The sequence below is a fragment of the Hypomesus nipponensis genome, chromosome 15 (assembly GCF_054491055.1).
Source record: "Hypomesus nipponensis isolate SF chromosome 15, ASM5449105v1, whole genome shotgun sequence".
Lineage (NCBI taxonomy): Eukaryota > Metazoa > Chordata > Actinopteri > Osmeriformes > Osmeridae > Hypomesus > Hypomesus nipponensis.
The window spans coordinates 8,509,327-8,521,040 of record NC_140375.1 but is presented as its reverse complement, the minus strand read 5'-3'; the positions used below and the strand labels follow the sequence as shown (position 1 = coordinate 8,521,040).

The 11,714-nt window shown below is 51.3% G+C and overlaps 1 protein-coding gene across 1 annotated transcript; it reads right to left on the bottom strand.

Moving 5' to 3' along the window:
- Nucleotides 1-2,870: 2,870 nt before the first annotated feature.
- Nucleotides 2,871-11,423, bottom strand: LOC146257335 (A disintegrin and metalloproteinase with thrombospondin motifs 15-like). Its single transcript, XM_084675035.1, has 9 exons — nt 9,921-11,423; nt 8,873-9,005; nt 7,483-7,650; nt 6,930-7,213; nt 6,604-6,784; nt 6,321-6,496; nt 5,696-5,871; nt 4,942-5,347; nt 2,871-4,773 (listed from the first exon to the last, which is right to left on the bottom strand). Exons 1-9 carry the CDS (start codon nt 10,869-10,871, stop codon nt 4,384-4,386), a joined length of 2,865 nt encoding a protein of 954 aa, XP_084531161.1. The 5' UTR covers nt 10,872-11,423; the 3' UTR covers nt 2,871-4,383.
- Nucleotides 11,424-11,714: the final 291 nt, after the last annotated feature.

Here is an 11,714-nt window from a genome sequence, read left to right as displayed (position 1 = left end):
AGACACAGGGCTGGACAGTAGGGAGTCCCTGCCCAGTTGGACAGAACCAAGCAGCAGTTAATTAGGCTGACTCTGATGTGACATCTGAGACAGAAGAGCCACAGTCCTCCAGTCCTTTCCTGGACATTCATGATGACAACCTTCCACCTAGTCGCCTCTCTGAACAACCACCCTCTGGAACAGCGCCCCTCCGCTCTCTCCCTATTGGTCTCTCTTTCATACTGCCCTGGAGGAGTTACTCCAGTGTGATAGTGTTTACCAGGCAGAGCCCAGTATTATTATACACACCCTGGCTCTCTGTGAGTTCACTCAAAGAGAGTAACACAAATAAACTTTCTCCAATTCCCTTTTTTTCTCCCCTTTCACTCTCTCTCTCTCTCTCTCTCTCTCTCTCTCTCTCTCTCTCTCTCTCTCTCTCTCTCTCGCTCCTCTCTGTTTGTCTGCAGTATGATTGAGAACAGGATGTGTGTGTTTATGTGTGTACGTGTTCCAAGGTGTGTGTTGTGTATGTAAGTGAAGAAATGCCATGGCAGGGCACCAAGGAGGATGGGTTAAAGCTGCCTCGCATCCCTCTATCCCCAGTGGACTCCTGCCATCCATCCGTTCCATCCCTTGCTCCCACCCCCTTAAGATAACAACAGGCGCCTTTGTTGTGTGAGGGTGAGCAGGCGTTCAAATTGTGCAGCGCCTCGCATGCGAGTGGAGCTTCCATTGTTCATGTTTTCAGCTGGCTGGCTGCCTTTGAGGCTGTGATCATAATGACCCCATGACCATGACTCTCTCTACAAATCAGGACTTAGTATTTCTCTGTAGACTTAAAGCCAGACCAGGACCCAGACCAGGACCCTGAATATCTGTAGATCATGACACAGACCAGGACGCAAACTATCTGGAAACTAAGACCCAGACCAGGACCCAAACCAGGACATAGACCAGATCTAGACCAGGACCCAGAAAGACTGTTTCCCACTACATTTAATTTTAGCTGCATGAAAACACACAGTTGCAATATTGAAGGATGTTTTCTTCATGCTTGCCTTTGTGGAGCGGAACAGGTGCTATATGGGGGTGTGAGGGTGAGACAGATTTCTGACAGCTCCCTGCTTCTCACTGGAGAAACTCCACTCTGCTCACAGCAGAACAGATTTCTGAGATCCCTTTAAGCCTCTGTCCTGATGGTAACCTGACAGAAGTCCTCAATGTCCCGAGTAGCAACTCTTCCCAGATCTCTGAGTAGAATAGCCTGCATGTGAACTTCACCCCAGATCTGTGCAGGAGCACTCCAGAGGAAGACGTCAACATAACTCTCTTCTCCTCCCCTCATCTTTGCATTCCAGTGATTTACTGAGACAGAGGATGACACAACCAGGCGACATCCAGAAAGATGGTCCTCATCCCCCTCTCCCTGACCTCAGTCAGGATGGGGCTGGGTGAGACAGACGCCAGCAGAGGTTGTTTATGGGTTATTTGATCTCCTACCACATCCCTATCCCGCAATGAGGACATAAACAGTTAATTTAATAATACAGTAGACCCCTCTACCCTGGTAGCACTGCATAATACTGTGAACCTATATGAACCCTCATATACCCTCCTGTATAAACCAAATGTTATACATGAATGTGCACCCTGAACAGTGGTTGTGGCGCCTACCCATTTTATAAACGTACTGTGTATGAACCAATACTGAAAACCTTTATAAACCCCAAAAGACCCAAACAAAGTGCAATGCAAGTTTACTGAGGAGTGTACTCATATTGACTCAAATTCTATTTTTTTGATGAGCTTTAAACAAAATGGACTCCAAAACACAACAGAACTGTATAGATGCATAGAGACCTCTATATACAAGAGGCCCACCCTGGTCCCAGTGCGCTGAGCTCTGACACGCTGGTCAGAGTGATTAGCAGGGTTATCTGTGTCGCCTGGCCAGTGGGTGCTGTTGGGAGAGGGGAGGGCGCTGGGTACTGTTGGGCCACAATGGCTCTCCAGAGCAGCTCGTTTAACCCTTCGAGGCAGAAAGCCACGTGAGAGGAGGGTGAATAGGGGTGACTAGGAGACGAGAGGGGGGAGATGGAGGGGATCTTTTCTCCCCCTGACAGGGTGTCTGTTTCGGCCCTGCTCCTTGGTGTGAAGCAGTTAATGTGATTTCCGCCGGGGGTTTATCCCTTATACATGTCTGAGTTTCCTCAATACAGCCTCCATATTGAGGGTGCTATAGGAGGAGAGCACATGTTGATGAAGGTCCAGGAAACCAAAGACCTGCTGGGTCGAAGTAAAGTTCCTATAAAACTGGTAGCAACATCTTTCCTAGGGGAAAGCCCTGTTCCGAGCCAGCATGCTCCCAGAACACAGTACGTTATTGTCAATAAAACATGAAGCAAACAGTTACATTTTACCCAGTTTACCTGTGTTTCTCTCTACCTCCAGATTTAACCGTTTATCTCATGGAAATTGTTAGCTGGCCACCTGGCTGCCAATGTTGACATGTACAAACGTGGGATGTACTTGATAATCAGAACCATTCACACACTGATTTTCCTACTATAATTCCACAAATTCACACGCTATTAAGTTTATGCAGTTTCAGAGAGCTGGAGTGTTTGAAGGATGGAAAATTGAGAGCATGGCTTCAAAGCTGGACACCAGAAGTGAGACAGGCAGAGAATGAGACTCGGGCGTGGCCGGAGCTGTCAGTGAGGCTGGGGCTGGGGATGGGGCTGGGGCTGGGGCTGGGGCTGGGGCTGGGGCTGGGGCTGGGGCTGGGGCTGGGGCTGGGGCTGGGGCTGGGGCTGGGGCTGGAGCTGGGGCTGTGAATGGGGCTGGGGCTGAAGCTTCCTCATTCCTCATAACAAAATTAAAGAACACAATTTTTTGTAATGTAAAGTTTTACTGTAAACAAAAGAACACACTGCTTGTTGATGTATTTGTACACAGCTCCAGAGATGTATACACAGTATACCCTCACAGAGGATCCATGGTACAAAAACACAAGAAAAACTGATGAGAAAGGGGGAGTTGTGATAAAGAGGAGAGGAGGAACACACCACTGCTCCATGTGTTGTCTGATAAGACCGGAGTCGAAAGCAAAGCAATCTGCTTCTTGTCGAGACCTTGTAGCGACTGTCTGGACTAGAGAGAACAGTGGAGAAACCAGCAGAGAAATGAGCAGAGAGAAACATCCCCGCTGATGATGTCAGAGTGATGAGTCTGTGAAGGAGGGAACCCGACTCATCAGGTAGTATCACTGCAACATCAACAGAAGAACATGAAGGCAACAGAATGAATCCAGATGCCACGTTAGAACTACCCCTCACTCCTGTCTACATCTGTAAGGCCCTATATAAAGAACAACTGTCATGTCTTTCAGCTCACCTATTATTGGTATATACACTTGTAAGGTCTTTAGACTCGCTTTACATGGTTCTTTTCTGTAGAGTATACAGAAGTGTAGGTATGTTTGTCCCTCAGTTTGGGTACTGGATGGCTCAGCTGGGTGGATCCTGGAACAGCTCAGGACAGTGAGAGACCCAGGATGTCAGGGAATGAAGAGAGAGGCAGATGAGGGAACCCTGGGACAATGTTCTAACAGTTCTTCTCCGGAACATACTGTAGCAGTTCTGAGGCTTCTCTGATCACCAGGCACGTGTCTTTGGCAGGAAACGTGCCGACAAAGCATGGCTTCCATTAAGACACATGTACTCGATGGCATATACATCTGATACATGAACCAAAATAGATACATTGTTCGTAGAGCAGTACTAATAAACCAATTTTAATGTTTCATGTTCTTATAAACATGGGGTAAAAGCAAACCCCCAGATAAAGAATGCAAGCTGTTTCGCATTTCACTTTAATGTATGGAATCCAGTGATTGATTGATTTAGCTGGTTGTGTAAGAACTTGGCCCAAACTTAGACCAGCATGTCTTTGTAATTCCATGTGTGTGGGTGTGTGTTTGTGTGTGCACATGCAAGTTTGTGTGTGTGTTGTCCTGCTAGAGGTAGTTGGACCATAAAAGTAAAAAAGATATCATCTAACACTTTGTCCCTCTTTTCCATACCCTTTATGGAGTTCAAACACACTCATTCCATTCTCCCTGCAGTCTCATGCACTCAGCAGTATCCAATCACATCGCTGGAGGGTTCCAGGTCCAGTAGCACACTCATGACCTTAATGTCCCATGTCCTTCAGCAGACATATTGCATCCCTATCTTACTGTCTCAGAACGAGAACATGTCCACCTCTCCATGTCTGTGAGGCTCGTAACTCCCCTAACAACCTCATCCTCCAGGACAGGGCCCTAGGGACAAGGGTAAGGCCCCAGGTTCTCAGGATCCAGAGGAGGGCTTCATGGTCCAAGGGCTAGGGCAGAACCAGGGTTCATGACAGGATACCCTGGCTCGAGCAGGGCCCCAGGTTACACAGGTCCAGCTCCTGAGGCTTCCTCTGTCCGGAGCAGTGCTCCCTGGGTAAGTTCATCCTCGTCTGAGTCACACAGCGTAGCTGGCGTCGCTTGAAGCCCCGGCCACAGCTCTTGGAGCAAAGTGACCAAGGTCCCACTTCCCACAGGGGGCACGGGCCTCCACAGACCCTGCTGCCTGGGGGTCTGAGGAGGGGGTCACAGTCCGGGGCAGGCCCCCCTGCAGGGCCCTGGCACTGCACAGCCCTGTGCTGCACACCACTGCCACAGCTCACTGAGCAGTCCTCCCACCCCCCCGCCTCCCAAAACCCAACCACCCTCCTCTCCACCCCTCCCTCCTTCTCTCTCTCCTTCCCACTCTCCTTCTCTCTCTCCCTCCCACCCTCCTTCTCTCTCTCCTTCCCACCCTCCTTCTCTCTCTCCCTCCCACTCTCCTTCTCTCTCTCCCTCCCACTCTCCTTCTCTCTCTCCCTCCCCCTCTCCTTCTCTCTCTCCCTCCCTCTCCCTTTCCCCTCCACCTGGTTGCTGTCCATCAGAACACTGTTGCGGCTCCTCTCCTCCTCCTCCCCCCTCCGCTCCTCCTTGCTCCTCCCCTCCCCCGGCCGGTAGAAGGAGTAGCGTATGCGAGGAGGAGTCATCCTGCCCACGGAGAGCACCTCCAGGGTGAGCGCTTCCTGCAGCGGCCGCGTGCCGCGCAGCGTCTCCACGGAGGTGGAGGTGCCGCTGTACCTCAGCAGGCCGCCGGGCACCAGCACGTCTTTCTCCGCCGCCGACACCACGTAGTTCCCATTCAGGAGGTAGCGCCCCCGTGCATCACGCAACGCCAGGTAGTTGTCGTCGTTGACCAATCCCCGGTAGCCGCGCTGGCGGACGTCAATGTTGGTGGCGCCCACGGGCAGCTTAGCCACAAAGTTGTAGCCGTGTCTGGAGAAAGGACGGGCGAGGAGTTAGGGAACTTATTGGAAGGTACGAGTAACTACAGTGACAGTCCTGCTTTGTAATGGTTTACTTGATTATTACAAGTCTAAAAACTTAATGGTTTGTGAAAAGGTGTGTGTGGTGGACCAGGCAGGTGTAACAGCTGTGTGCTGCACCGAGCATCCGTCGAGTGAGGGTTATGGTGGTCATCTGAACTTTTCACTCAGAATATCTTACCACATAAATGTTTTTTATACTTGTATTTTTTATTTCCATGAATTTCCTACGGGAAAAACCTACGGGATGAGAATCGCGGTGTTGTACGTTTGTAGACAGAGTTGCCAGAGCACCTACGTGGGCTTGGAGAATATGCCGGAGAACCTCCTGCAGCTCTGGTTGTCTCCCCCGCAGACGCCACACTTGTCAAACTTCTTCGAGGAGCTCAGCTTGCCGTCGCAGCCGGCCTTGATACACCTCCCCTGGACGCACAGGGCAGCCGTGTCTGGGGAGCAGGGGGTCCCATCCACCACCTGGGGAGAGCAGAGACACAGGAGACACAGGAGAGAAACAGAGAGAAATATCGAGAGAGAGAGAGACAAACAGAGAGAGAGAGATAAGAGGGAGGGTAAGAGGGAGGAAGAGAGGGAGGAGGGGACAGGACAGATAAGCTGCTGTAAGTAAACCTGAACGTCTGAGCTTTTCCATGTCAGAGCAGAAGCTAGGAGGTAGAACCAGGATCAGGGGCCTGGCTGGTATTGATGCAACACACTGTCTCAGTACTGACACAGTAAACAGAGCTGACAGCTTACAGCTGTTGGTAACACTGCCCCGCTCTGCTTTCTGCTCTCCCCACTCCTCTCTTTCTTCTGGCCTCCTGACTCTCAACTATACTTTCTCTCCACCTCCATTTCTGTTAAGCCACTAGAACCAGAGAAGAGCAGATGCAGTCTGGTTGTACTCGGTTCTAGCCAGGTAGTACCTTAGGAGCCAGGACGTAGAAGTATCCAGTGCCGTTGGCCCGGCAGATGAGCTTGCACTTGTCCTTGGGTGAGACGCCCGAGTACTTGGGCACCCAGACCACGGAGGAGCTTAGCCGGTTGGTGTTCAGGCTGAAACCGTTGAACGCCTCGCACTGCTCCTCCCGGAATGTCTTCCCTGTGGGGGGTGTGGGGGGGAGAGCACATGCTGTCTGAACATGCCGGGCGGACCACTGATCTGTGCGGGACACAGGTGTGTGTGTGTGGTCCTTCAGGGGTCCTTACCTTTGCGTGATGCACAGGGCTCCAGGTTGCAGGAGCGGTACCGAAGCCGTAGACCCTGACAGAACTTCCCCCCGTGTTCTGGTGCTGGGTTGTCACACTCCCTCCTGGCCAGCTGGGCCCCTCCACCACAGGTCCTAGAACACGGGCCGAAGCCACCCCACTTCCCCCAGCGCCCATCCACCTGCCATGGGAACACACACCCAAACACACACATTTCTAGAACTTTGCACAAAATGTTTGCAAAGCATCTCATATGTAATCTCATGTGCATGTCATATGGAGCTCTCTGAGGCTAATCCCTGGGGCAGGACCTCCCTCCAGCTCACCTTGGGTTGGCTTGTGTTGTTCCTGTGGGTGCAGCCCCCCCGGTAGCAGACCCTGTCCCCCCCACAGCCTGTCCCGTCAGCCCAGGGGAAGTGTCTGGTCTGGCAGACCAGCTGGCCCTGCGCCTTCCCTGTGCACCACAGCTTGGAGCACGGCTGCATGTAGGGGCAGGGCTTGGAGGCCACGCCGAAGGCTAACTCACACTGCCGGGGCAGGCTGTAGCTGCTGCCTGGCAGGCTGTCTGGCAGGAAGAGGTGCCTTGCAGGCTGATCCAGCAGACAGTCACCTGGTATCATTCACCACACATGTTAACACACTGGCTTCTGCTCAGGTTGGTCTAGCAGAGACATATAGTACTGTACAGCACTATGCTGATATAGAACGGTGGAAAACTTTATGGAAATACATTCCAAAAAATCAATCAATCAGAAATGTTTTATCTTTACATTTGTTATTAGTATTTAGACTAATCTTGGCATCTCTAGGATGTGGGACTGTGGGAACTAGAAGAGACAAACACAGGAAACACTGACACTGGGACAGGAATTGACTGACCATGTCCGCGGTCCAGGAAGTCAGTGATGATGGCGGCGCTGCATGACGACCAGGGCTGGTGGCGGCTGATCTGGATCAGCGTGGGCGACATCATGTGATTGTCCCTCTGCTTCCCGAACACATCCTCACATGCACGCACGTTGTCGTGCGGCATGTTGAAAACGTGCCCTGATTGGAGAGGATACCACAGGACCAGCCAATCAGAAGATACGTATTGCAGTGGCATGATAATACCAAATGTTCAGTTACATAACTAGCACATACGTAAAATATCACCATACGTCTGGGAGCAACCACACACACATACACACTCACACAAGGGAGGCAGTGTAATGGTTTCCCATGATGCGCTTCACACACAGTCCTGTACAAACACTGGATGACATCGCCAGAGCAAAGTGAGTGTAGGAGGGTTGGCTTTGAAGGGAGATGGGCGTGATGACATCATGTATGTGGGCACCGTAAAAACCGAAGCCCCCTCGGGCCCGCTCTCATCTGGAAGCATTTCCACATCTGGACTGGAACTCCTCCTGGACCAGACTTTACTGCAGCCCCTGGGCCCGCCGCACATTCAGCTCTGCTCATCCCTGCCTCTGCTCAACTCAACCGCCCCCCAGCTTGCCAGCCCTTAGTGAGGGAGGCCAGGCCTGACTAGAAAACCTCTCAGTGTCAGCCGGACCGTGGCGTGAATGACAGCCAGTTAATAACACGAGACAGTGAGGAAAGAGTTCAACCACCTTCTCTCTTCTCTTCTCTCTCTCAACTCCCTCTTTCTCCCCTCTCCCTCTATTATCCCGCGCTCCATCTCCCATCCTCCCTCCTTCTCCTCTCCCTTCCTCACTCCTTCTCTTCTCCCTCCCTGCCTCCCTCCCTGCCTCCCTCCCCCGCCCCTCCTCCCTCTCTCCGACTCCTGACCACATGTAAGAGATCAGTGTAATCTGAGGGTGCACATGCATGAGGTGTCAGAGAAGCCTGGGGCGTCCACACATGGACTCACTACACAGAGAGCACGGCTTCTACACGCACTGTCATGAAAGCTAAACATCCCTGCTCCTTTCTGCTTGAGTGGATAGGCCACAGTGTACAGTTACAGTATCACAGTACAGACCATGCAGAGGGTTATCAACACAGGAGCAGCTGCCCGCTGCCCTGAGGTCCAGGTTAAACAAACCTCTACTTTGAGATCGCACACTGTTATCTTCTGTAGAAAGGAGAAGGTCCAATTGATTTGTGTCACAAGGCGGGCCGGGTAAACAGTTCGCTGCTCAACTGAAACGCCCGCACACTGTAGGGACTTCCACCATGTGTCGCCATCCCTCTGCTTCGAGGTGTTCAGCCAATGAACAGGAGTGGTCTTAGAAAGCGACCACATACAGTAGGTGTTACTGACCTAGCTCGTGGGCCGTGGTGAAGGCGGAGGGCAAGCCGTCGTCCTCGATGACGGAGCAGCTCCTCCGGGGGTCACACATGGTGCCCACGTCCGCCATGCCCAGCGTGTCACAGGTAGACGCCCCACACAGGTCCTGAAGGTACACAACGGTGTTATTATCCAGGACAGGGTCATGTGGGAACTGACTAGAACTTGATTTAACCTAGTAAAACACATGATGAAACACACACACACACACACTATATTCCTCTCCCTCTTCTATATGAGAAACACATATTTCTTCTCTGATCCCACTTCCTCTCTCTATCGCTGTCTCTTTCTCTCTAGCGCTGACACACACACACACAAACACACACACACACACACTGTCACTCCCTGTGCCAATCTCTGTGAATATCTGCAACTCTGGGCCCTGCTGCAGTCATAAAGCATCCTGCCAGGGATTATATCACAAGGGTATGTGTCTGCTGCAGGGTTGCTGAGGCAGTGAACCCTAGTTCTCCCCCTGACCTTTGACCCTCTGCACTCTCTCACACTGCTTCATTACTGCTTCATCACAGGCAGTGTTGTTACAGGCTGTCTTTTTTAGGCTGCTTTCTACTTCCTCACTGCTTCATTACAGACATCTGACAGGCTGTTTCCTAGCTCACTGCTTTAGTAAAGGGGTGGATAGGTGGAGAGGAGACCAGGGAACAGAAGAGGAGGGGAGGGGCAAGACAAAACACTCACAGCTGAATACAGCAGGTTTACATCATCACACAGAAATGGATACTTCCCATTCCTTCCCTGAGGTGTACCAGTGAGGGGAAACGTGACTCACCCCTGCTCCACTGCTAAGACTGTACTCTAACACTTTCACATAAACTATTGTACAGACTAACACATTACACAGACACACAATAACACAGTGACACAGCCACACAAACATGGCTGAGATCATCACTCTTCTCTAACAGCTGCAAAACAAACTCTCCTGGAGTGATTGCCATTGCTGATACTGAGGCTTTTCCAGAACACGTGCACAAGATCCAGAACAGCACCTTCATACCTGCTTGGTGAAGAGGATGGCCGTGTCCCAGTACTCCGGATGGGCGTCGCTGTGCTTGTTGATCTTCTTCTGCCAGGAGCAGAAGTTCCTGAGCGTGAGAGCTGCGTTGCTGGAGACCTTCGGACCCTTGTCCGCCTCGCTAATGACCATGAAACCCACCACCACCAGGTTGATGGAGTTGAGGATGCTGGGGTGACGGTAAAGCTGCGCGGCCACCGACAACAGCGTTAGCAAGTATTGCTTCAAGTCGTCACCGTGGAACTTGGCCATGGACTCATCCGCCACCACAAGAACCTCCACAAACCTGGGGACAGAGGCAAACCTCCGTGACCGGCTCAGGCTCCACGGCGCGTTATCTGACAGTCCGCCACCCTCTGGGCGTCCCCTGTTCCTGTATTTCTCCAATGACCCAGAGATGTTAAATTCTGATCCGGGTCCCACCATACACTTGCTGCTGGGACTGTTACCTGATTCAGAGCGTCCCCGCCGGCGAATGACGTGAGTTCGCTCAAAACTGGTGGAATGTTCCAAAAACGTCTCGCTCTCATTCACACTAATAAAATACTCCATGCCCCGGTAGGAGAACGCGCCCTGGAGACCTTTGCAAAGACTAAGGGCAACGTAGGAATCCCGGTCCGCATTAACGTCACCGGAGTAGAAGCAGCTTCTCAACTCAGATGAGTTAGGAGCTGAGGAGCCGCTTTCCGGGGCAATGCCTGGCCCCAAGAAATGTGAATCCTGTCTGAGGCTGAGGATAAACTCCAGCTGGAAAGCGCTAATACTGAATACCACTTCATTGTCACTTATCCTCTCCTCTCCACGACCGGAATGCTTTCCGGGTAGTTGATCCATTCGAACGGGTACGCAAATATCGACCTCCATACTAGAGGTAAATTCAGCAAATAACAGGACATCCATAAACAAAAACATTGATCGCATAAATACAGACATCTTTGCTGTATGCGCGGGGAGCCTCTTTCAAGTTTTTGATCTTCGTGCTTCTGTTTGCGATGATGAACTCAAAACCATGACCTATAACAGGCACAGAACTGCTCTTGTGCGAATTCAGAGCGCAAATGCATGTGGGATGCGACCTTCTACCATCCTGTACAGCTCCGCTGCGACCAGCCTCTCCTCTATGGTCTGGGCTTTTAGGACTCGTGCATAAACAGCTAGTATTGTCATCATGCGGGAAGGTGCTTGGACAAGCTCTCCCTGCGCTCTGCGACCTCAACCACTTGCGGCTCTGCAAATATTATTGTTGCTCCTCAGCATGTGGCACGAGCTGAAACGGCTCCACCCACTGAGTTTGGCTTGAAATGGCACTCAGTAAAGCACATGCATCATCCAAAACTCTGTAAGAAACTAAGTTGTCCGTTTGTATGCCTTAAAACACTATCTCTCTCCAGACAGTATAGTTGTATAACTGTTTTTCACATTAACAATCCCATCGTTAGGCATGATCAAAGGGAACATTTTGATATGGAGTGACACCTGTTTGCGCCTGAATCTCTCCTCATTCCCTGCCTCACCAGCTGCGCTCCGTGACATCCGAGATACAAGACTGACACCTGGTGGTATAACTGTGCCAGTGCCACTGGGGACTCGAACATCCCAAACTCGACCCCATCAAAAGCTGGCCTGAAGCTCCCTGGGATCACTGCACGGAGTCAGTTTACACGCATGACATCTGGGTACAACAGTAAGCACGCTTCCAGACATACTTTATTCATACAGAACCAAAAATGTTTTAGTAACTTGAGATTTGCAGTCATATTCCGTGTGCTTTGCACC

Coding starts and splice junctions, on each gene's coding strand:
- LOC146257335 (XM_084675035.1), bottom strand. CDS start 10,871: ATGTCTGTATTTATGCGATCAATGTTTTTGTTTATGGATGTCCTGTTA. Junction 5,872..6,320: donor TCTACGTCCTGGCTCCTAAG/GTACTACCTGGC, acceptor TGCTCTCCCCAG/GTGGTGGATGGGACCCCCTG. Junction 4,774..4,941: donor TTCTGATGGACAGCAACCAG/GTGGAGGGGAAA, acceptor GAGAGTGGGAAG/GAGAGAGAGAAGGAGGGAGG.